This window comes from Podarcis bocagei (genome assembly GCF_964188305.1).
Source record: "Podarcis bocagei genome assembly, chromosome: 2".
Taxonomy (NCBI): Eukaryota; Metazoa; Chordata; class Lepidosauria; order Squamata; family Lacertidae; genus Podarcis; species Podarcis bocagei.
Genome location: NC_138126.1, coordinates 113,982,491 through 114,005,689, shown reverse-complemented (window position 1 = coordinate 114,005,689; position 23,199 = coordinate 113,982,491). Strand labels below are relative to the sequence as shown.

Below are 23,199 nucleotides of genomic sequence, written 5' to 3'. Positions count from 1 at the left end.
TCTTGCAAGAAGTTCTTCTGCAAAAGTCCTGTTAGAATGCAGTGGTCCATTGTCTTATAAATACAGAGAACTGATCTCACACATGGTAACTGCTGCAAGAATGTTTGCTGCCAAGTATCAAAAGGAAATACAAAAAAAAATATCCACCGGTTAAAAGAACAGTTGAATAAAATATGGGAAACTGGACAACTTTTAGGCTAACTGTGGCTCCTTCGAAATTATTCATCTTAGCAGTTGACTATGTACAACTTTTGAATGTTTTAGTTTCGGCATATTAATGTAAAGCAACAATGACAACAGTATGAAACGAATGGCAGCTGCGCAGCCATAGAACCCATGTACATCTCCCATTCATTTTGCCCTTAGGCCGATATTATTTCATTTCCTTTTTAAAGTCTCCCCCCCCCCGCCCCTTCAGCTTTCATTCATTCTGCCAGAATGCTTTCATATTCATGGCCGAAGCTGTTTTCTCGAACACACTGTGCTTTTTATAGAAATATATTCCAGAGAAATCGACACATTCTGTAGCCCTAAACAACTCCAGCAAACGGCACCTTTCAGACTTGGCTGTATTTTTGATGCCCTTTCTGCTTAAGAAGATAGAAACTCAGATACGTTACTGATGACGAAAGGAGAGTATCCCAATAGTGTCTCTCTGTATGTTGACCTACGGTCAAGAGAAGATTCCGAACATGTACTGCCTTATCATAGAGTCTAACATGTGAACCAGCCCTACAAACCACAGATCTAAACCTTTGTGACCCTCCAGATGTTGCTTAATTACTACTCCCATCATCCTTGACCATTGGCCATGCTGCCCGAGGCTGGTGGGAGTTGGAGTCAGCAACATCTGGAGTGCCACAGGTTCCCCACCCCTGCTGTCAAATATTCATACATATTCTACCCAGCCGCCCTGGCATAACTTTTCCTGAGCTGCACTGAGGGATACACGGAGAGAGTTTCAAACGGATCTCCATCTTGGATTAATTCTCCTTCCTTTGAAGTAAGTGTGAAAACTCCCATTACCATCTGTGAGAAGAGATCTAAGGCAGTGGATGTGGTCCATTTCCATTAAAACTCAATGGGAGCTTTGCCATTGGTTTCGGTGCGATGTGATTTACGGCCTATGCCAGACTGCTTTTCTTTCTTTCTCTCTCTCTTTTCCATCCGTGTTTGTCAATTAACTGGCAACAATGCAGCAGAATGGAACGTTTGCCTCACTTTCGGCTCAGTGGCTCAGCGGCAGAGCGCATGTTCGGTGTGCAGACAGATCCATGCTCAAACCCCAGCAGAAGGGAATACCATAAATCCCGGAAAGCTGTTGCTGCCAGTCAGAGCAGGAAATGCTGGTCTAGATGGACCAACGGCCATACTTGCTATAGGGTCATGGCACATATGTCACCCTTCGTCTTTACAATGTCTTCTGCCCTATATATGTGTGTATGTATGTATAGATTGATATGGGTATACAGACATACCTTGGCTGTCGAACAGAATCTGTTCCGGAAGTCTGTTTGACTTCCGAAAATGTTCGACAAACAAGGCACAGCTTCCGATTGGCTGCAGGAGCTTCCTGCACTCAATCAGAAGCCGTGTAAGCCGCGTCGGACGCTCGGCTTCCAAAGAACGTTTGCAAACTGGAACACTCTTTTCCGGGTTTGTGGCGATTTGCTCAGGAGCCAAGCCATTTGAGTACCAAGGTAGGACTGCATTTGAACTGCAGTTACATAATTACTGGACAAGATATACAGCAGTACCTTGGTTTTCAAACGTAATCCATCCCAGAAGACTTTTCCGAAATGTTTGAAAACCAGTTCATTTACTTCCGGAAGCATTTACTTATGGAAAACTCAATACAAAAGCCGCATGGCATGTTCGACTTCCAAAAAGCGTTCTAAAACAGAAGCAGTTACTTTCGGGTTTTTGGCGTTCAAAAACCAAAATGTTTGACTTCCGAGACGTTCGAAAACTGAGATACCAGGCACAGTGGTTCTGTCATTGCAGCACATCTGCAGACTCAGCAGGAGGGATATAGTCAGCTGCTCATGTTTGGAATTTTACCATCTTGCAAAAGTGGGGAAGGTGTAAAGCTGATGTCGTGGATATTTTAAAGGCCCAGCTGTTATGCTGTCTCTTCCTCTTGCATTGGCCAGCTGTTCTGGTAGCACTTCACTCAGGTCCCCAGATCATTGACGGTGTATATATACCAGTATTTGTGAAAATAAGCCAATAATGATGCTTTTTGTTGTATTTCATTTCCCATCTCTCCCACCTGCTGCATGAAGAATCTGCTTGGTACACACAACTTGGGCCGAGTCTACTATGAACCAATCAAGGACCGGCATGGCAATATCATCATAGTTACAATAAGAGAAGTGGAGACTCTCTATTCCTTTTTTAATGGCAAGTGGATGCAGATATCCAAACTACAAAGCCAGAGAAAATCCCTTTCAACACCGGAAGAGCCAGTTGCATTGGACATCTTGCTCATCACGATCCAGGTATCTTTTTGCTATGTTAAACTTTTCAACTAACCAAGCTTTCCTTCGGGGGGGGGGGGAAGGACCCTGTCAATTGGGGACCCAGCAACTCAAATGCAGCTCACTACAGAATCATAGAATGGTAGAATTGGAAGGGACCCCAAGGGTCATCTAGTCCAACCCCCTGCAGTGCAGGAATGTGTAGCTGTCCTATATGGGGATCAAGCCTGCGACCTTGGTGGCTATCAACACCATGCTCTAACCCAGGCTTCCTCAACCTCGGCCCTCCAGATGTTTTGAGACTACAATTCCCATCATCCCTGACCACTGGTCCTGCTAGCTAGGGATCATGGGAGTTGTAGGCCAAAAACATCTGGAGGGCTGAGTTGGAGGAAGCCTGCTCTCACCGACTGAGCTGTTCAGTGGAAATCTGTCTTTGGGGCATGGGCAGCCAATTTTCTCTTTTTCGAAAAGAGCAACCACTGTGGGTCACAGCCCATATCACAGGTGGGACTATGGCCAATGTTATATCAGTACTGTACTGGCTAGGCTCAGCCCCAGACGCACACACCAGATCGAGATTTAATTTGGTTGAACTTAGTGTCCAGTCAATTGCAACTTAGTGTCCAGGGTGGCACTGTGGGTTAAACCACAGAGCCTAGGACTTGCCGATCAGAAGGTCGGCGGTTCGAATCCCCGCAACGGGGTGAGTTCCCGTTGCTCGGTCCCAGCTCCTGCCAACCTAGCAGTTCGAAAGCACATCAAAGTGCAAGTAGATAAATAGGTACCACTCCAGCAGGAAGGTAAATGACGTTTCCGTGCGCTGCTCTGGTTCGCCAGAAGCGGCTTAGTCATGCTGGCCACATGACCCGGAATCTGTACACCGGCTCCCTTGGCCAATAAAGCGAGATGAGCGCCGCAACCCCAGAGTTGGTCACGACTGGACCTAATGGTCAGGGGTCCCTTTACCTTTACCTTAGTGTCCAGCCAATTGCAAAGGGGCCAAAGTTCAACTACTGTTTGGTCAGGATAGCCCAAGTCATTCGAAAGTCTTTGCAGAATCGACACCCACCCAGGAACGCTAGGCAAAGAAGCAGAGTTAAGAATTCTGGGCAAAAGCAGAAAGATGGGGACAAATGCAGCAACAGAGGAGGAGAAAAATCTGGCAGATGCTCAGCAAGATGTTGCTTGCAAGAGAGCCAGGCAAAAATAACAGAACCTGGATGCCAGAAAATGTTCAACAAGAAGCAGGGTGGCTGTGGCACTTCAACAATCAGGACCAAAAGACATCCAGCCAATAAACTGTGTCCTGGCATATTATCCCATGGCCCTTTCTTTTCATATAGCTTGGTAGAGCCTGAAATGCCAAGCTGGGAGTGCAGGAAAACCTCACAGGCAGCCCTGGCACAAGAAAGCAGAGCCAACTCCCTGGCTTCAACGAAGCCCTGCTTGTGCCTCCCTCCTATATTAGCTATTGCGAGCATTTATCTCGCCGACCCATTTAACTCCATAATGGCTCCGGAGAAGCCAGCTGGAGCAATCGGAATTAAGCACTGAAAATCAGCAGCTCATAATAAACCACATTGCCGCTCTCCCCATTGGGGGCTTTGCCTAATTTAAAAGAGATGTGAGAACAAGAATAGGCACACTGGATCTATGCTAGGCTTGTGGTATTAAAAATGCATTACACGTATGAAAAAGCAGGGTGAGGAGAACAGACTAAATTTTTATATAAGGACCAGAGCTCACCCTGTTGGGGGGATTCAAACTGCCGACCTTCTGATCGGCAAGTCCTAGGCTCTGTGGTTTAATCCCTATCTATTGCGTGCCTAATGCTTTCTTTCTTTTGCTTTATGGGCTCTAGTTAAGTACAGTACATGCCAATGGGTGGTGCCAGCCCTCTTGGCGAGCTCTTTCTGATCATAAAGATACTTGTGTTGCGAGAATGGAAAGTGGCTCATGTTAGATGGCTGGTTTTGTTCCGACAGCAAAGTTTTGCAGCCAGTTGGGCTGATGCGCCCAGGACTTTCCCTGATATCAGTCTGATGTGGACCAATTGCCTTCAGGAGTTTTAACAGCATTGTATTTCCAAGTACAGGGACGCGGGTGGCGCTGTGGGTTAAACCACAGAGCCTAGGACTTGCCGATCAGATGGTCGGTGGTTCGAATCCCCGCGATGGGGTGAGCTCCTATTTCTCGGTCCCTGCACCTGCCAACCTAGCATTTCGAAAGCATGTCAAAGTGCAAGTAAATAAATAGGTACCTCTCCAGTGGGAAGGTAAACGGCGTTTCTGTGTGCTGCTCTGGTTCACGAGAAGTGGCTTAGTTATGCTGGCCACACGACCCAGAAGCTGTACGCCGGCTCCCTCGGCCAATAAAGCGAGATGAGCGCCGCAACCCCGCCGCAACTGGACCTAATGGTCAGGGGTCCCTTTACCTTTTTATTTCCAAGTACAAAAAGGAGCAGTAATCAGTGATCTGCTTATTGGATACTTTCTCCATAGGGCTGAGGACTCTTAACCACAGCTTCTAGGGGATTGGCAAACTGGGCCCTTGAGAATAGCAGCGGCAGACCAGTGCGAGCTTGCGCTGCAGTTTTTTTTTTGCAAAGTGGCATTTGCAAAAGGTTTCGACGATGTGTTTATTTGCAACATATATATATATATAAACAGTAGCAAACAATGGCATGTAAAAATACTTTTCTAAATACAACAACTCTGAATATAAAAGCAGTTTAAAACAACAACGCATGCATGAAATCAATTCAGATCCAGGACAGATACCACCCTGGGGTAAAGCTTTTAGGAAGCTAGTTGAAAGTTTAACCTCTTTGGCAGGTGCCAAAAAAGCCCATAGAGAAGCCGCTTGCCCAATGTGCATTGGAGAGAGTTCTAAGCAGCAGGTGCCAACACACTATAGGCCCAATTTTTATACCACGTGGAACAGACCTCCTGGTACGATGGCATATGCAGGATGCCCTGCCGTGCAGAACACAGTGACCAGTTGGATATGTAGGAAATGAAGCTATCTTTCAGGTTTACTGAACCCAACCTTGAATTCAGCCTGGCACCTAATTGGTAGCCAGTGCTGTTGCTTCGGCAGCAGCATAACTCCATTGAGATACCCCTCCCTAGTGGGCAACTGAGCTGCCACATTTTGCCCTAGCTGCAGTTTCCAGGTCAGCCTCAAGGACAGCCCCACCTAGAGTACATTGCAGTAATCCAATCCGGAGGTCACCAGCACATGGATGACAGGGTTTAGTCCAGGTTTCCTCAACCTCGGCTCTCCAGATGTTTTGAGACTACAGATACCATCATCCCTGACCACTGGTCCTGCTAGCTAGGGATCATGGGAGTTGTAGGCCAAAACATCTGGAGGACTGAGGTTGAGGAAGCCTGGTTTAGGCTATCCTGATCCAGAAACCGATGAACCTGTCTTACCAACCGAAGCTGGCCAAAGTGGAGCTAGTGTGGTGTGGTGGTTAAGAGCGGTAGACTCGTAATCTGGTGAACTGGGTTCGATTCCCTGCTCCTCCACATGCAGCTGCTGGGTGACCTTGGGCTAGTCACACCTCTCTGAAGTCTCTCAGCCCCACTCACCTCACAGAGTATTTGTTGTGGGGGAGGAAGGGAAAGGAGAATGTTAGCTGCCTTGAGACTCCTTAGGGTAGTGATAAAGCGGGATATCAAATCCAAACTCCTCCTCCTCTTCTTCTTCTTCTTCTTCTTCTTCTTCTTCTTCTTCTTCTTCTTCTTCTTCTTCAGCCTTAGCCACAGGGGTACCCCCGGACAACAAGCCTGCTCTTTCATGAGTATAACCCCATCCAAAAGTGGCAGTTGGCCAGTTACCTAGATGCCCATTGCTCAATCTGCATGCATGTTATTCCAGAATGTTTTAACTTTCGATGGACTGCAGTTGTAGCTCACCGTTGACACTTGTAAGCCACTGCCACTGGGTGGCATCAAAAGCCCATACAGTAACTTGGCTGCCACCTGGTACCCAAGCATGGGGGAAGGGGGCAGTTTGTTCACCACATACCAGTGTTGCACCTGCCCATCTCCTGCTTCTGACGTTTGAAGTGTATGTTGCCCTTTTTCTGTCGGTACACCTAGGCAATTATTTCATCTGCTCTTATCATGATGAAGGTCTTTGTGAAAGAATTTAGGTTATTTGAGTGAAGTTTGGGGTGCAAATAATATTTTAATTCTCAACGAAGAAGAAAGGATAGAAAAAGATACACAGGGCAGGAGATCCAGGAAGGCATCTCAAATGGTCAAAGCTTGATTTTGAAAGGGAAATAGTCTTAAAAACAGGGCATTGCTCACTGCCAGCTTTTAGAGCCACCGACTAGAGCAGGGTTTCCCAAACTTGGGTCTCCAGCTGACTTTGGACTTCAGTTCCCATCATCCCTAGATAGCAGGACCAGTGGTCAGGGATGGCAGCAGTTGTAGTCCAAAGTCAGCTGGGGACCCAGATTTGGGAAACCCTGAATTAGAGGGATGATGCTTCTGCTTTTCAGGTGCTGAAATGTCAGCAACATTTTCTAGACCCGACCTTTGGCTATGTGGGCTCACAAAGCATTTTACTTCAAGCCTAACTTGAGCCGAACCTTGCCAATATTGAGATGCCAATCGGTTTGTAGTCATAAACTCCATAAATATGTACGAGAAGCCCCTAAGAAATTGTGCAAACTTTCAGTGAGACTTTCAAAAAGATCGCTTCTTTATATTGTTTGAGGCAAACATCTGCTGGCAACTCGGGCGTGTGGAGAATTGCCCTGTCCCCCTGGGAAATGTTGCTAGGGTCATCTTGACACCAGAGCGAAGTCAACATCAGACATTTGGTAAAGAGCCAGTAAAGGCTATTATTGGCCGAGCAAGATCCCACCCTGAGCTGAAAGCCTTTCTAGACAACCCTTCCTGCAGAGGAGAGCCAATGGGTAGCCTGGGTAGGTGGAGTCATTATAGTACTCTTTAGTGACCTTTAAAGCCCTAAACGGCCTCGATCCAGTATACCTAAAGGAGCGTCTCCACCCCCATCGTTCTGCCCAGACACTGAGGTCCAGCACCGAGGGCCTTCTGGCAGTTCCCTCACTGCGAGAAGCCAAGTTACAGGGAACCAGGCAGAGGGCCTTCTCGGTAGTGGCACCCTCCCTGTGGAACGCCCTCCCACCAGATGTCAAAGAGAACAACAACTACCAGACTTTTAGAAGACATCTGAAGGCAGCCCTGTTTAGGGAAGCTTTTAATGTTTGATGTATTACAGTATTTTAATATTTTTTTGGAAGCCGCCCAGAGTGGCTGGGGAAGCCCAGCCAGATGGGTGGGGTATAAATAATACATCATCATCATCATCATCATCATCATCATTATAGAGAGATGTTGCTGTGCATAGATTTGGTAGACCACCACATAGAGCAGCTGCGCACAAGGTCATGGGCTCTCAAAAAAGTTCCGTTTAGTCTACATAGAATCATGGAATTCTAGAGTTGGAGGGTCCCCCTGCAATGCAGGAATATGCAGCTGCCCCTAACGGGGATCAAACCTGCAACCTTGGCATTATCAGCACCACGCTCTAACCAGCTGAGCTATCCAGGCTCAAATGCTAAAGTTAACAGTGAGAACGGCATAAGCATATAAGATCCCTTCCTGATCAGGCCAAAGGCCCACCTAGTCCCAAGGCTGATGTGGTCCAGCATTCTGTTCCCACAGGCACTGCCCGGATGGTTGCAGGAAGCCCACAAGCAAGACTTGAGCGCAACAGCACTCTGTCGACCTGCGAATTCAGCAAGTAGTATAGGCATAACGTCTCTGGCAGTGGAGGTAGAACACAGCCATCGTGGCTGGGAGTAATTTTTCCTCCGTGAATTTGTCTAATCTGCCTATAAAGCCAGAAAGGCTGGTGGCCGCCACTACCTCTTTCATGGAATTGTAGATTTGAAAGGGACTCTGAGGGTTGCCCAGTCCAGCCTCCCTCCTGTGGGAGCAACGTCCATAGTTTAGCTATGCACTGTGCGAAGAACTACTTTCTTTCTTTTTTAAGTTTTAATTTGTACTTTTCGAGTTCATACATTTCATTAGTTTTACAATCAATTTAACTTTTCAAAATTTGACTTCCTTCCCCCGCTTTCTGCGGTTCATTAAATTTATTTTTAAAAAATATCTTATGCATATCCAAATTCATTTAACTTATTTACCGTATTTTTCACTCCATAAGATGCACTTTTTCCTCCTAAAAAGTAAGGGGAAATGTCTGTGCGTCTTATGGAGCGAATGTGTGGTCGATCGCTGGCTCCCTTTCCGGCCCCGGCCTCCATTGTTGAATGTTCTGCAGACGGAGGCTGTTTGTTTCCCCAGCGACACGTGACTGGCGGATTAGATTATCTGTCTGGAAACTGGTAGAAACGGCTCCCTTTCCTTTCCTAAAGAAGCTGCAGAACTGTGAGTTGAACCCCATAAAAACAGGATTTTTTTCCCCTTTGCAAAGTAAGCTCAACAACTTTGAGCTGATCCTCAAAAATACAGGGCTTTCTCCCTTTCCTCCTCTAAAAACTAGGTGAGTCTTATAGTCAGGTGCATCTTTGGAGCGAAAAATATGGCAATTGTCTACTGTAAATATATACTCTTATGATACCACAGGTTATTCCAATAATCGTGCTAATGTTTTTATCTATTTACAATTTATTTGTAAATATTCAATAAACCATTTTCATTCTTTCATAAAAAGCTTGTTATCTTGATTTCTTATTCTTCCGGTAAGTTTCGCCATTTCTGCATACTCTATAAGTTTTTGTATCCATTCTTCCTTTGCTAGGACTTCTCTTTAAGAGATGTTGTTGTCGTTTAGTCGTTTAGTCGTGTCCAACTCTTCATGACCCCATGGACTAGGGCACGCCAGGCACTCCTGTCTTCCACTGCCTCCCGCAGTTTGGTCAAACTCATGTTGGTAGCTTCGAGACACTGTCCAACCATCTCGTCCTCTGTCGTCCCCTTCTCCTTGTGCCCTCCATTTTTCCCAACATCAGGGTCTTTTCCAGGGAGTCTTCTCTTCTCATGAGGTGGCCAAAGTATTGGAGCCTCAGCTTCAGGATGTGTCCTTCCAGTGAGCACTCAGGGCTGATTTCCTTCAGAATGGATAGGTTTGATCTTCTTGCAGTCCATGGGACTCTCAAGCGTCTCCTCCAGCACCATAATTCAAAAGCATCAATTCTTCGGCGATCAGCCTTCTTTATGGTCCAGCTCTCACTTCCATACATCACTACTGGGAAAACCATAGCTTTAATTATACGGACCTTTGTTGGCAAGGTGATGTCTCTGCTTTTTAAGATGCTGTCTAGGTTTGTCATTGCTTTTCTCCCAAAAAGCAGGCATCTTTTAATTTTGTGACTGCTGTCACCATTTGCAGTGATCATGGAGCCCAAGAAAGTAAAAGTCCGCTTCCCTAAGTTCCTTCAGATAGTTAACCTCAGCAGGGCCCTCCAAATTCACCTCCGAAATTGTGCTTAAAGCAAATTTTGGTGGCATTTCCAGTTTTCTCCTGTTGGCCCCCTCCTGTCAACCTTAGCAAATATCGAGGGACTAGTTTATACACTTGAGGAGAACAGAGAACATTAGCAAGGATGAAAAAGACACTGTTAGCCATGAGTTTCTGTACCTGGCAGCTGAGCTAATTGGACACTACTGTGGGATTGTCTGTAACTGGCTTCCATCCTAACGCTGAAGCGGTGGGGTGGGAGACTAATTAGTGCTGGATCTTCCATGTATTAATTAGAATGCTTTTCTCATTCATTTAGAGCTAGGCACTTAACTCAACAGGTCTAGGATCATTTCCAGTTCTAAACACATGGCTCAAGGCTGACAAGAAGCCATTGTGAATGCGCCGGCAGATTCCTTCTGCTGCATCAGCTGTGGCTCCCCCCCCCAAAAAAAAAAAAATCGGTGCAAGATGGACACCTGTGTGCAGAGGACACTCAAACATTAGTCTACAAATCAACAGATTTATAGGGCTTGGGATTGCAATTTGTTGGCCCCGCCCCTGATCTCCACACACCCTTGAACACATGGAGGCCTCTCTCCTCCACATGTTATTTTTCCTCTAATACTGTCAATAGCAGTTCCACCAAGAATTACTTTTAAATACACAAGCCTTTCCACGCTTAATTTTGAGAACTTACTTCAATGGATCTTTCAGAAACAAAAGCAAAAAGTGTATATCTGTAGCTGCAGTACCAAAGTCAGTGACTGGAGGGAAAGTGGAACCCAAGCGGCAGGGATAAATATATATATATATATATATATATATATATATATATATATATATATATATCCAAATACAGTGGTACCTTGGTTTTCGAAGTCTCCGTTGACATACTTTTCGGTTTTCGAACGCCATAAACCCGGAAGTAAATGCTTCCGTTTTTGAACACGCCTCGGAAGTCGAACATGCCACACGGCTTCTGCTGAATGCAATACCCTGAGGCCTAGCTGCTGGTTTTGAGTTTTCGGTTTTCAAACACTTCAGAACCCGAATGGTATTCCAGAACGGATTACATTCGAAAACCGAGGTACCACTATACACATACACACTCTTCCTGCAATATCATCACCTGTTTTTTTAACCCCTTTTCTATGGAAAATGACAAAATTGACAGCACTGATAAAAGATACGAATTTAGAATCTCTTATATGAATTTCTATATGAAAAGCTATTTCCCATATGCAAAGACCACAGCGGGGTTCAAAATGTAAGAAAACAGCAGAATATATTATGAAACATTTTAGTGGGGATGAAATGGGGTAAGACGGGACCTTAAAAGGCAATTGTATGTGATTTGGGTTATAAACATGGATGCTGGGTGAGTGGGATGCCACTAGTTTCGTTGAATTGGAATATAATTGCTGAGTAACAAATGTAACTTTCTATATGGGGAAAAACAAATAAAATATTATTATTAAAAAATCCTTTTCTAGGGGAGCAATTCCAAAAAGTTTATCTAGGCCAATGCTGAAGGAGGGTCTCTTCCTCTCTCTCTGTCTTCTTCTTCTCCAACAGGACACTCTTTCCTATCACAGGAGGAGCCAACAGCGCCTGGCTCCTGGCCTCTATTTAGGCTACCTGAAACTCTGCAGCTCCGTGGACCAGATAAAAGTCCTGGTGCTGCAAAAGCTGCCCAACATTCTTTGCCATGTTAAAATCCGAGACAACAGCAATGTGTCCAGGTAAGTGAAAGAATATTTCCACCCTACCTAGTGTTTGGGACGCGGGTGGCGCTGTGGGTAAAACCTCAGCGCCTAGGACTTGCCGATCTGTTTCGTTCAATGCTTGTAAGAATTAACATGAGAAGGATGCAGTTCAACTTCTTAACAAGCCAATCTTACACGTAAGTAAATATAAACACTGTAGAAAATATGCTCTGGATCAGAATATGCTTGTTAAGAAATTGAACTGCATCCTTATCATATTAATTCTTACAAGTCTGGCTGATGAAGAATTGATCAAGATTGACCGAGGAAGCATTGAACGAAACAGATTGGTTATCCGGAAAGTCTGTTCCGGCAATATTTGGTGACAGATTATGTATATCTCAAACTTTTGAATTATTCCACTGCGACTGGTGAAGAAGATTTAGAGACTTTGGCTGCAATTTCTGATCGTTTGTATTAGTCTATCAATAGTGTTTAGTGCCATTGTTATTGGCCATCGTGTTGTGTTATTTTGTTCAACTGGTCTCACCCAATGACTGGATAGTCCTTCACTGTGATCAGAGGGGGCGGGGTGGTAAGCAAAGCCACAAATGGGTCTGGAAGGAAGATGCTGAGCTCACCCACGACTTTGGCATGCCTCCTTCCCACTCGCCCATCAATAAGTGCAGGCTCAGAAACATGGAAAGCCAGTGTGGTGTAGTGGTTAAGAGCGGTAGTCTTATAATCTGGTGAACCGGGTTCGCGACTCCGCTCCTCCACATGCAGCTGCTGGGTGACCTTGGGCTAGTCACACTTCTCTGAAGTCTCTCAGCCCCACTCACCTCACAGAGTGTTTGTTGTGGGGGAGGAAGGGAAAGGAGAATGTTAGCCGCTTTGAGACTCCTTTGGGTAGTGATAAAGCGGGGTATCAAATCCAAACTCTTCATGGAAAATGACCAGATGTGTACCTCAACCTGCCTTCTCTCCATACAATCACAGGCAAGGCTGCCTCCTTGCCCATGCATAAGGAGGGGGCCTGGGCATGAAATGTGCCTACCAAAATCCAGGCAGTTTTCACTGGCTATGTTCAGTGCTAGAAATCAAACGCCTGATGAGAAAACGGAGACCCCTGGAAAAATGCCACCTTAGCCCAAGGCGTGTGTGCGAAAAGATTATAGAAACATGGAACAGCCCTCTTGTCAAAGAAAGCTGAAATGTTTCAAAGGCTTTTTTATTATTATTATTAAGACCTTGGTAAAGAAGTCTCCGGCTTGATATGCGCACTCAACGAGAATGAAATCAGAAAGTTGGCCCTTTTTTTAACCACAAGCAATAGGGCCTGTTATAAGTTTAGAAATCTTTTTACTATCTGAGAACGAAAACTTCAACAGAGCCCAAACATACGTACAGTAAATTCTTCCTTGTGCAGTGAACTTTTGTTGTATTTCTAATTTTAAACTTCACTCCGTATACAGAGAGGAGTGGGAATGGATCCAAAGTCTTTCTGGCTCGGAATCTATGGAAAATATGGATCATTCCGCAGAGTGTCCAACTCAACTGTTCGTGGAGCTCCAGATGGCAGTGAAAGCTCTCCTGAAACAGATCAGTCTTCCTCTACGGCAGGTACGATGCATTGTTTGTGACACTTTCGATTTGTGGATGAATTTGAACACACTCTTCCTCACACCTTGAATTGTAAATATATTCTTGCTTATCATTGCCATTTTGTTTCAGAACCATACAATCCAGGGCTGGTTGAAGGTCATGTTTGTTTGCCTGCAGTGTGTGGCCTATATGGGAAGGGTGGGTTTCATTTAGCTCACAAGAGGCTGAATGGATGAGGGTTCCCTTCTTCTTCTTCTTCTTCTTCTTCTTCTTCTTCTTCTTCTTCTTCGATCACTCGTAGCCAAGTAAGATTGTCTTCCATAAACACAGTTTAACAGTGAGTCCGTAAGTGACTGTGGAGGCCAATTCTGGGTCCATTACAGACATCATGGCTGCGTTGCCATCGCCATGTTTTCAAAAAAGGATGCTCGGAGTTGCAGTGGGCTCTGAATCCACAGCAGAACCCTGACACGGTACATCACTACCAGGCAGGACAATAATCAGCACCATGTAAATGAAATGGCCTGCCATAAGGAGGCAAAGTCCTGTTACAACTGGGTCTTGTACACCCCTGAAAGTGTGTGGAATGTAGTTTGACTGTAAGGACAGGTGATGCAATGGTGCGACTGCTTCTTTGTGCACCCAAGTCCCAAAGTCTTAAGTGTGGAGGAGCATTTCACTGAGCCAATGCTAACAGGTAATTCTGTGGACCTTTGCAGTGCTGTGCTCGGTGCTTGCATGCAGCAAGAAAGATTTGGTTGTAAAATCTAGCTATGATATGATTCTCTCACCACATCCCCCTATTCAGCCCACGAGAGCAACCTGCAAGCATCCTGATGCAGTCATCTTCAGTGGTACAAGTCACAGTCTCCTGAATCGGGAACATTTTCAGTCTAGTGACATCCACCCATTTTTATCATAGAAAAGAATTATGAGAAAGTCGTTTAAGTATCAATGGAGGCCTGATGAACCCTTTGCAGATGACACAAGATGTGTGGTTAATCAGTGGAGGAATTTCATCTAATTTTAGTTAAATTGTCTCCTGCCATTTTCCATTAAAAATAAATAAATCCCAAAGCAGTTCTCAGTAAATCAATACAGTGGTACCTCCGGTTAAGAACTTAATTTGTTCTGGAGGTCCGTTCTTAACCTGGAACTGTTCTTAACCTGAGGTACCACTTTAGCTAATGGGGCCTCCCGCTGCTGCCATGCCGCCACCACACGATTTCTGTTCTCATCCTGAAGCAAAGTTCTTAACGCGAGGTACTATTTCTGCATTAGCAGAGTCTGTAACCTGAAGCTTCTGTAACCTGAAGCGTCTGTAACCCGAGGTACCACTGTAAAATCCATTGTTTGCCTCTGCTGGCACCACTCCTGACCTCCATGCACTGATCAGATCTACATGCATACAGGGCAGGACGCGAGTGGTGCTGTGGTCTAAACCACCGAGCCTCTTGGGCTTGCCGGTCATAAGGTTGGCAGTTCAAATCCATGCAACGGGGTGAGCTCCCATTGCTTTGTCCCAGCTCCTGCCAACCTAGCAGTTCGAAAGCATGCCAACACAAGTAGATAAATAGGTACCACTGCGGCGGGAAGGTAAATGGTGTTCCATTGCACCAGAAGCGGTTTAGTCATGCTGGCCACATGACCCGGAAAAGCTTTCTGTGGACAAACACCGGGTCCCTTGGCCTGAAAGCGGAGATGAGTGCCACACCCCATAGTCAAATTTGACTGGACTTAACCATCCAGGGCTCCTTTACCTTTAAATGCATACATGTGAATGTCAAAATGTGTAATGTCAGTATGCTGCTTACCAGGCTCTCTGACTTAAACCCAGCATGACTGGTGTCACCTTTTTTATGCCCATCATAGTTTTTCCAGTAAATCAAAAGCCCTTGTTTGCCTGTACTTACCCACATAGCAAGCTCACATAGCTAAATCCTGCGAAGACACATTCTTGATAGTTTCTTCAGAGCTGCTGGACTTTCCTGGGCACTTCCTTCCCCAAAAAAAGCTTGAATACAGACCTTTTCCAAAAAAGTTTCTATGTGGGCAGATGATGGCCTATTGTTTTATAATTGGCAGCTGTTATTTCTTGATTTTTAATGTTGTTGCAGATGTTTCTCTTTGTGTTTTATCCTTTTGTGTTGTAGTTTTAAGTTTGTATGCCACCATGAAGGCCTGTTGGTGGGCTGGAACTAGGTATCGTTGAAATTTAAAAATAAATAAAACACAGTAATAGAATGCTACCATGTTCTGCCATGTTTTGTAGGCTATATGGATCAATCCTTGATCCAAAAGGAGTGGGCCAGGATTTAGTTCAAGCATGCTAAGATTTTTCTGGATAAAATGTATTCCAACAATTCAACAATCCAATTTCTTTCTTTGAATATATTGTTAGTCTTCTTTAAAATAAATTAAAAGAAATAAAAAAGTGAGACAGCCTTGGATGAATACACACACACACACACACACACACACACACACACACATATATACATATATACATATATACATAAATATACAAACACACACACATACATACTCCCAACAATCATATTTGTTGGTGCTCAAGGCCACAATTTAACCAGGAAGCTTCCAATTAAACCATAGTTTCCTGTTCTGTTCAAACTTGGGAAACTGTGGTTACCAGGTTCAGAACAAGCCAGGATATTAAACGAACCAACTTAAAACATTGGTTCAATAGCTTGACTTGTTCTGAAGCCATAACCATAGCTTCTTGGTTTGGATGGAATGAGAAACTATGGTTAATTAGAGGCTTCCCCCATTTTATTGCAGCTTGTAGCAACAGGAAGAACAAAGGAGCCACATTCGCAGGCAAAAAAAGCTCAGGCATATCTCTGCTTAATAAACTGAGATGTGATCATCCAAGCATGGTTTATTGGTAGCTATATCACCTAAAATCCATTCCCCTGAGCTGAAGCTGATTTAGGAAACACAGACCATGTAAGTTACTACCACACTTCTTTCTTGTAGTGCTGATTCACATAACTTAATTTATTAGAATAGAATAGAATAGAATAGAATAGAATAGAATAGAATAGAAGAATAAAAATCTCGATCTTCTACCATAGCTTCCAAATCGGAGTGTTTGTTGGCCAAAGATGGCCATAGTCTCAAAAAATGCAAAATTCGTACACCAGTGCATGCTGGTCCACACAATATCTCCCAGTGCACTGCTGCCCCAGAACAACTTCCTTCCAGGTTTCACAGCACTAGGAGATGGTCATGCAGCCTGAGGTGACTTCCCGCCAGGCCTCTTCTGCTCCCTCAAGATTGTGGGGCTGAGCCTTGTCCCAGTGGACATTTGAGGGGCTGTAGAGACCTCAGCAAAATAGAGTTGGTGAGCCTGACACACATACACACCCCTACCCAAAGGACTGATATCCTGAAATGGGGGAGAGACGACAAGCTTAGATAATGGTCCTAGCTGATTTGACGCCTCCATTTAGCATCAAAGTCGATTTTAATCAAACATATGCCCCTTGCTGTTTGATACTTATTTCATTTTCATTTTTCTCAGTGCGGCTTGTTAAATCTTTTTCATTGCCCCATTTGGTGACAGGCTGCAGGGAGAAAATGGGGAGGGGAAGGGAGGAAGCCAGCCAAAAAGAAAAAAGAAAAAAGGGAGGGGGGGAGATCTGCATAGTTTTGCTAACCAGCTCCTAAATTGAATGTTAAAGGTTTTTAATTGAATTCATTTTCATGTTTTCACATAATTATACAATCATAATCTTGAAAAGCTCATGGAGTGTGATCGTTTTCTGGCTAATAAGAAACATAAATGTTATTTTCTGGGGGGAGGCAAGGGGTTGTGTTGTGTGTACGTGTGTGTCTTTTAATGTGGAACGTTGGAGCATTAAATCTTTATTTTATGAAGCAAAATTAACACACACATGGCCTTTCTCTCTCTCTCTCTCCCTCTCTCCCCCCATATATATATATATATATATATATATATATATATATATATAGACACACAAACACGTGTGTGTATATATACATATACAGGTATATATCCCCCCCCCATTTCTCTTTTACAAAAAAACCCCTATATCTTGATGCTGTGCAACTTTGCGCTAATGTTTTATACAATTTTGGGGGTTGTTTATATAAGTACGATGCTGTAACTCTCGCCTCCCCTTTCTCCCCCCCCCCGCGCCCACCCCCATTTCTTCTCTGTGCGTGTTCCTCTGCAGGCTAAGCTCTTCCGTCTGTATACACAGGAGGTGTTGGAACTGGGTCACAATGTGTCCTTTCTTCTCCTGCTCCCTGCCTCAGACGACGTCTGCACTGCCCCAGGACAGAATAACCCTTACACCCCGCACTCAGGATTCCTTAACCTCCCTCTTCAGATGTTTGAACTCGGTATACTACCTTGCTTCACCTAGAAATATTAACCCAGTCGCCTTATAATAAAATCACAAAGTTGTATCTGTTCCCCTCCAGCCCCTCACCTCCCCCCCCCCCGTCCCAGCGGAGAGTCAATAGATCACGTGATGATTTCTTGGCAACAACACTTTTTCTCTCCGACTACAGACAAGTAATAGAAGGAGCGTAGCTACCAGGTTACATGCTCTAGTCATAACTACAGGAATGTAGAAGCCAGTCAGTCCACAAGCTATCGAGCAACAACACGGCCCTTTGGTTATAGGCATGAAGAATAGCGAATATTGAAATGCGCAGTTCAGGTGGCATTCGGCAAAAGCAAAACGATTCAAAGCTGACTTAGCAGGGCTTTTGATTTCAAAATATGGTCGAGGAAGGTGGATCACCCATCTCCGACTGCCTCTCCACTACCAATTTGATTACGGAACTGAGCTTGGTGTAGAATTTATTTATTGTTATCCGGCCAGATCCAGACTTAGTCCCGTTGAAATCGGACAACTGTTGTGCAAGCAGTATTGACGGTCAGTAGGATAAGTGTGAGAGCACATAATCCCGAGTTTTACACGCCGTTCATGGGATGCAAGAAGACCTCACAGCTGTTAGAACAGAGGTGTGACTCTCCAGAGGTTGGTGAGCTACAACTTCCATCATCCCTAATGATGATGGCTTGGTCTGACAGGAGCTGAAGTCCAGTAACATCTGGAGTGCCACAGAGAGCTGGTGGCTTCTCTCATACCATAAGGGTCTGGGAATGTGCACCAGCAAGCACAGTCTTCTGGTTGGTAGCCCTTGCTGCTGAAATGCCAGGAAGCATTCCGTATCAGCCACTGTCAGGGGAAAACATACAGAGCCAGATGGTTGATTTGGTTCAACAAAAGCTTCCTTAATCTTCTCTCCAACAGATCCAGTACTAGGAAAAGCATGGGCAGATTTCAAGCAGCAAACTACCAAGATATTCATGAAACAGACCATGCAAATATCGTGATAGCATTGCGCATGATGCGCAATGTGGCTATACAGTGCTGCTTGTTTGCACGCAGTTAAACCCCTCTGCCACTGAGACTGAATTGTCACCATCACCCTATCATCCATGCCCGCTCCTTACAAGTAACAGTCATCTTTCATGCATGTTTCCATAGGTATAAGGGACGCGGGTGGCGCTGTGGTTTAAACCACCAAGCCTCTTGGGCTTGCCGATCACAAGGTCAGCAGTTTGAATCCCTGCAATGGGGTGAGCTGCCATTGCTCTGTCCCAGCTCCTGCCAACCTAGCAGTTCGAAAGCATGCCAGTGCAAGTAGATAAATCGGTACTGCTGCAGCGGGAAGGTAAACGGTGTTTCTGTGCGCTCTGGCTTCTGTCACGGTGTTCTGTTGCGCCAGAAGCGGTTTAGTAATGCTGGCCACATGACCCAGAAAGCTGTCTGTGGACAAATGCCGGCTCCCTCAACCTGAAAAGCAAGATGAGCACCGCACCCCATAGTCGCCTTTGACTGGACTTAACCATCCAGGGGTCTTTTACCCTTAAGCTATCCCATATCTATAAACACACGCATACACAATAGGTTTATAACTTTTTCAAGAAGGATTTCCTATAATGTAAAGGGATGAATTTTTGCTCAGAAACCTTGCAGAAGGGACTAATTGTTCTCAGTTGTGAAAAAGGGTCACCCTGAAATGAAAAGTTTGAATCGGCATGTATGTAACATTACTACATAAGTATATTAGCACTTTTGAAAAACTTTGTGGAACTGTTTAGAACTTTTACAGCTGTCTGGAACTTCCTAGACAGCTTTAATGTGTTGTATTGGAGAATCACTGGAAGCAACAGGCCTCCATAAACCAGATAACAAGAAGTAATCAGTGCACAGAATGCGCAATCAAAGTGATGTGGGAACTCTATAGTGCTTGCAGCAGAGACAAAGACAAACTGCAACCTCAATTTATTCTAAGCAATAAGAAGTGATGTACATTGTACAAGTTTTTCAAAAATTGCAACCTCTATTTTTCCTGTCCAGGCTGTGCCTATTACATAATACATTATACAGTTACATATACAAAAATTGATTTATTGGTTTCAGGGTGACCTTTTCCCCCCAAATGTGGAAATGACAGTTCATTCCTTTGTTTTTAGGCAATAGTTTATCTAACTAAGCTATAGGAACATGAAGTTGTAAGACTGTTATAACCCTAATACACACACTAAGTGATATAAACTTATAGGAAGATTGAGCCATTCCCAGAATAATGTGTTCTTTCTTTGCCAGCTCTCTTTTATGAGTCATTCATAAAGCTCGTTTCCGGGCAAGGTGGTTGCATCTCTTACATACCACAGCTCTTGGGGTATGACTAATGCATAGGCCAAATTTGCCAGGCTAATCTCCCACGATCACCATACGCCTTCTGTGACCAGCAACTATGAATCAACACTGTTGGTAGCCTCAGATATTCAAAAATTATGAGTTCAGCCTTACATTTCAACATATTTTTCCAATATTTAATACCATACCCTCCAACATTTCTCCAATGAAAATAGGGACGTCTTATTCCTTCATCATCATCATCATCATCATCATCATCATCATCATTTTATTATTTATACCCCACCCATCTGACTTCCCTATACAGGGCTACCCTCAGATGTCTTCTAAAGGTTGCATAGTTACTTATCTCCTTGGCTTCTGTAAATCCAGAACTATCCCTGGAATATAAGCACACTTGGAGGGTCTGTAACACAGAGAACTAGCATGTTTTTTGTTCCCTTAAAGGGGACCCAAGTCTGCATGTTAAAAACAGATCAAGCAAGGCAAGATCACAAACTTTTTTAATGTCGATTGTAGATTAGAGCAGCAATGGAGATGGCAAAGTAGTTTGCCGTACACAATGAGGATTCAGCAGACTTTGCTCATTTGTCTCTCAATGCGGTGAATTTATGGTGTGGGGGCTTTGTAGTACTGCAGGGAGAATTCCAATAAAAGCCCAATTTTACTTTTCCAACAAAAAGCAACCGATCTTGTGCCCTAGAGCGGAGGCCATTTTCTGTCTGATTTATTGCACATTTCTCCCCAGTGCCTATAAAATGGCTGTGATTCACCTCCAGAATATTAGAGGCTTCCACTCCCTATTAGTTGGCGGCTACTGAATCTGTAATTGCAAAACCGCAAAAGGCAATGTTGAAGCAACATTTGTTACAGTAACATTAACAGCCTGGCTTCCAACCACAGTGGCTAGAAGCTGCAGCGGCAGCTGCAATTTCACTAATGGTGCCACACGTCTGGTGTGAGCTGTCAGACCACATGCTGCTTGTTCCCTGGACCACTGCAGGAGCTAGACATTTGGGAGGGGAGCAGAAAGAGTCAGGACTATTCTCCTTCGAGTTGTAGGCTGAGATCATCCTGCTAGTGATCTCTTTGCAAAACAGATTGGTTTGATTTCCTACCATATGCAATGTTCAGAAAGAGATATGAAAAGTTTGTGTCTCCAAACATTTTAATGCTAGTGATGGACCACAGATTTTCACAGAACCGAAAGGGGCTTGGGAGAGTCTTTGGTTCCCAAGGGGCAAATACTCCCATATCATCATCATCATCATCATCATCATCATCATCATCATCATCATCATATAATATTATTTACACCCCGCCCATCTGGCTGGTTTTCCCCAGCCACTCTGGGAGGCTCCCAACAGAAGATTAAAAACATGATAAAACATCAAACATTAAAAACTTCCCTTAAACAGTCAGATATAGTGGTTCCTTGGTTTATGAACACAATCCATTCCAGAAGTCTGTTATTAAACCGAAACCATTCTTAAACCGAGGTGCGCTTTCCGTAATGAGGCCTCCTGCCACCAGTGCCCTTCCACCATTTGAATTCCGTTCTTAGACCGAGATAAAGTTCGCAAACTGGGACACTGTTTCCAGTTTTGCAGAGTCCATAAACCAAATGTGCTTAAACAGGACAGTTCTTAAACCGAGGTACCACTGTACAGTAGTTGCTTATTTCCTTGACATCTGATGGGAGGGCGTTCCACAGGGCGGGCGCCACTACCGAGAAGGCCCCCTGCCTGGTTCCCTGTAACTTTGCTTCTCGCAGTAAGGGAACCACCAGAAGGCCCTCAGTGCTGGACCTCAGTGTCTGGGCTGAGCGATGGGGGTGGAGGTATACTGGGCCGAGGCCGTTTAGGGCTTGAAAGGTCAGCACCAACACTTCGAATTGTGCTCAGAAACGTACTGGGAGCCAATGTAAGTCTTCCAGGACCGGTGTTATGTGGTCTTGGCGGCCACTCCCAGTCACCAGTCTAGCTGCCACATTCTGGATTAGTTGTAGTTTCTGGGTCACCTTCAAAGGTAGTCCCACGTAGAGCACATTGCAGTAGTCCAAGCAGAAGATAACCAGAGCATGCACCTCTTTGTTGGTTTTACGCACCATCTCTGGTTAAATAGGTTTGGCAGGCTTTTGAAACAATGCAACAAGGAAATGTGAGGGTAGTTAATTGCATTTCTGTGGGCCATAGCCGGTTTCATACTCAGAACAGAACCACTGAAATTAATTGATTTAAATCATTTAAGTCCATTGATTTCAGTGGGTTCACTCGGAATATGGCAGTAAGATTAGTAACAATTATTGAGGGCATTCATCGGTTTTTCCATGCATTGCCACCTTGGGTTAGGGATCAGTGTTAACGTACTGCGCACACTGAGTTAGAGATCTGGCCAGACAGGTGTCTTGTTGAAGTTCATAAGCAGAGCGTGTTGGTGACCCTGGTTGCAACTACGACAAACTTTCCATCATTGTAGGGATTTCTGCTTGTGAAATGGAATGTTCTCTGCCTCTCCCTGTCCACATGCACCCCCTTAAATCTCTTCTAGGGGTTCTCCCAACCATCTGAGACAGACTTGGGGACATGTACATGGGAGAGAGAGGGAGGACGTCCTGTCAGACAAGCAGAAATCCTTTCACTGATGGAATGGGAAAGTTCCCTGCTACTCCTTCCAGAACTGCAGTTCTGATGCAACTGAGCTCTTTCTCTTTTCACGTGATTTACACATTTGCCTAATAAGGCTAATAATCCACACAGATTGCCCTGTTTGCCTCCATGTTCACCTTTTAAAAAGTCATTTATATACGTTGCTGCCATTGCAGCATGCTGTGAAAATTGGATAACACGGGGAATGAGCGTGCAGTGCAAAACTAGTGCCAATGGCTCCTGCAAAAATAAACCCATTCCCTGCAAAAGCATTGATAAACCATCCAACTGCAGTATTGATTGCCTGGAAGGAGAAATGATGCAAAAAGTCACTTTTGAGGCATGCAAATGCAGCTATTTCCTCTGTGCAACCAACTTAGCATTACACACACACACCCTTGCATTATTCTGTGAAGACAGGGATACTGTTCGACTAGTGATGTGCTAAGAGAAAATTTGATTGCCTACATGGGAAAGAATATACACCTGGTAAAAGCAGCATGGACAAGAAGGAGGGGCTGGAAGTCCTTCTGATTCAATTCTTGGGCTTTCTTTT

The 23,199-nt window shown here is 44.6% G+C and overlaps 1 protein-coding gene and 1 long non-coding RNA gene across 5 annotated transcripts in view; one reads left to right on the top strand and one right to left on the bottom strand.

Annotated features, from left to right (window-relative positions):
- The window catches only part of LOC308580258, a 423,078-nt gene that overhangs the window by 89,081 nt on the left and 310,798 nt on the right, over positions 1–23,199 (bottom strand). The window lies entirely within an intron of this gene.
- Positions 1–23,199, top strand: part of ANKFN1 (ankyrin repeat and fibronectin type III domain containing 1) — a 224,302-nt gene that overhangs the window by 182,559 nt on the left and 18,544 nt on the right. For all 4 annotated transcript variants that reach the window (XM_081181277.1, XM_081181278.1, XM_081181275.1 and 1 more), the window contains 4 exons: positions 2,286–2,501; positions 11,532–11,698; positions 13,138–13,285; positions 17,488–17,656. In XM_081181277.1, coding sequence (XP_081037403.1) covers positions 2,286–2,501; positions 11,532–11,698; positions 13,138–13,285; positions 17,488–17,656 — 700 coding nt within the window. The remainder of the gene's footprint in view (positions 1–2,285; positions 2,502–11,531; positions 11,699–13,137; positions 13,286–17,487; positions 17,657–23,199) is intronic.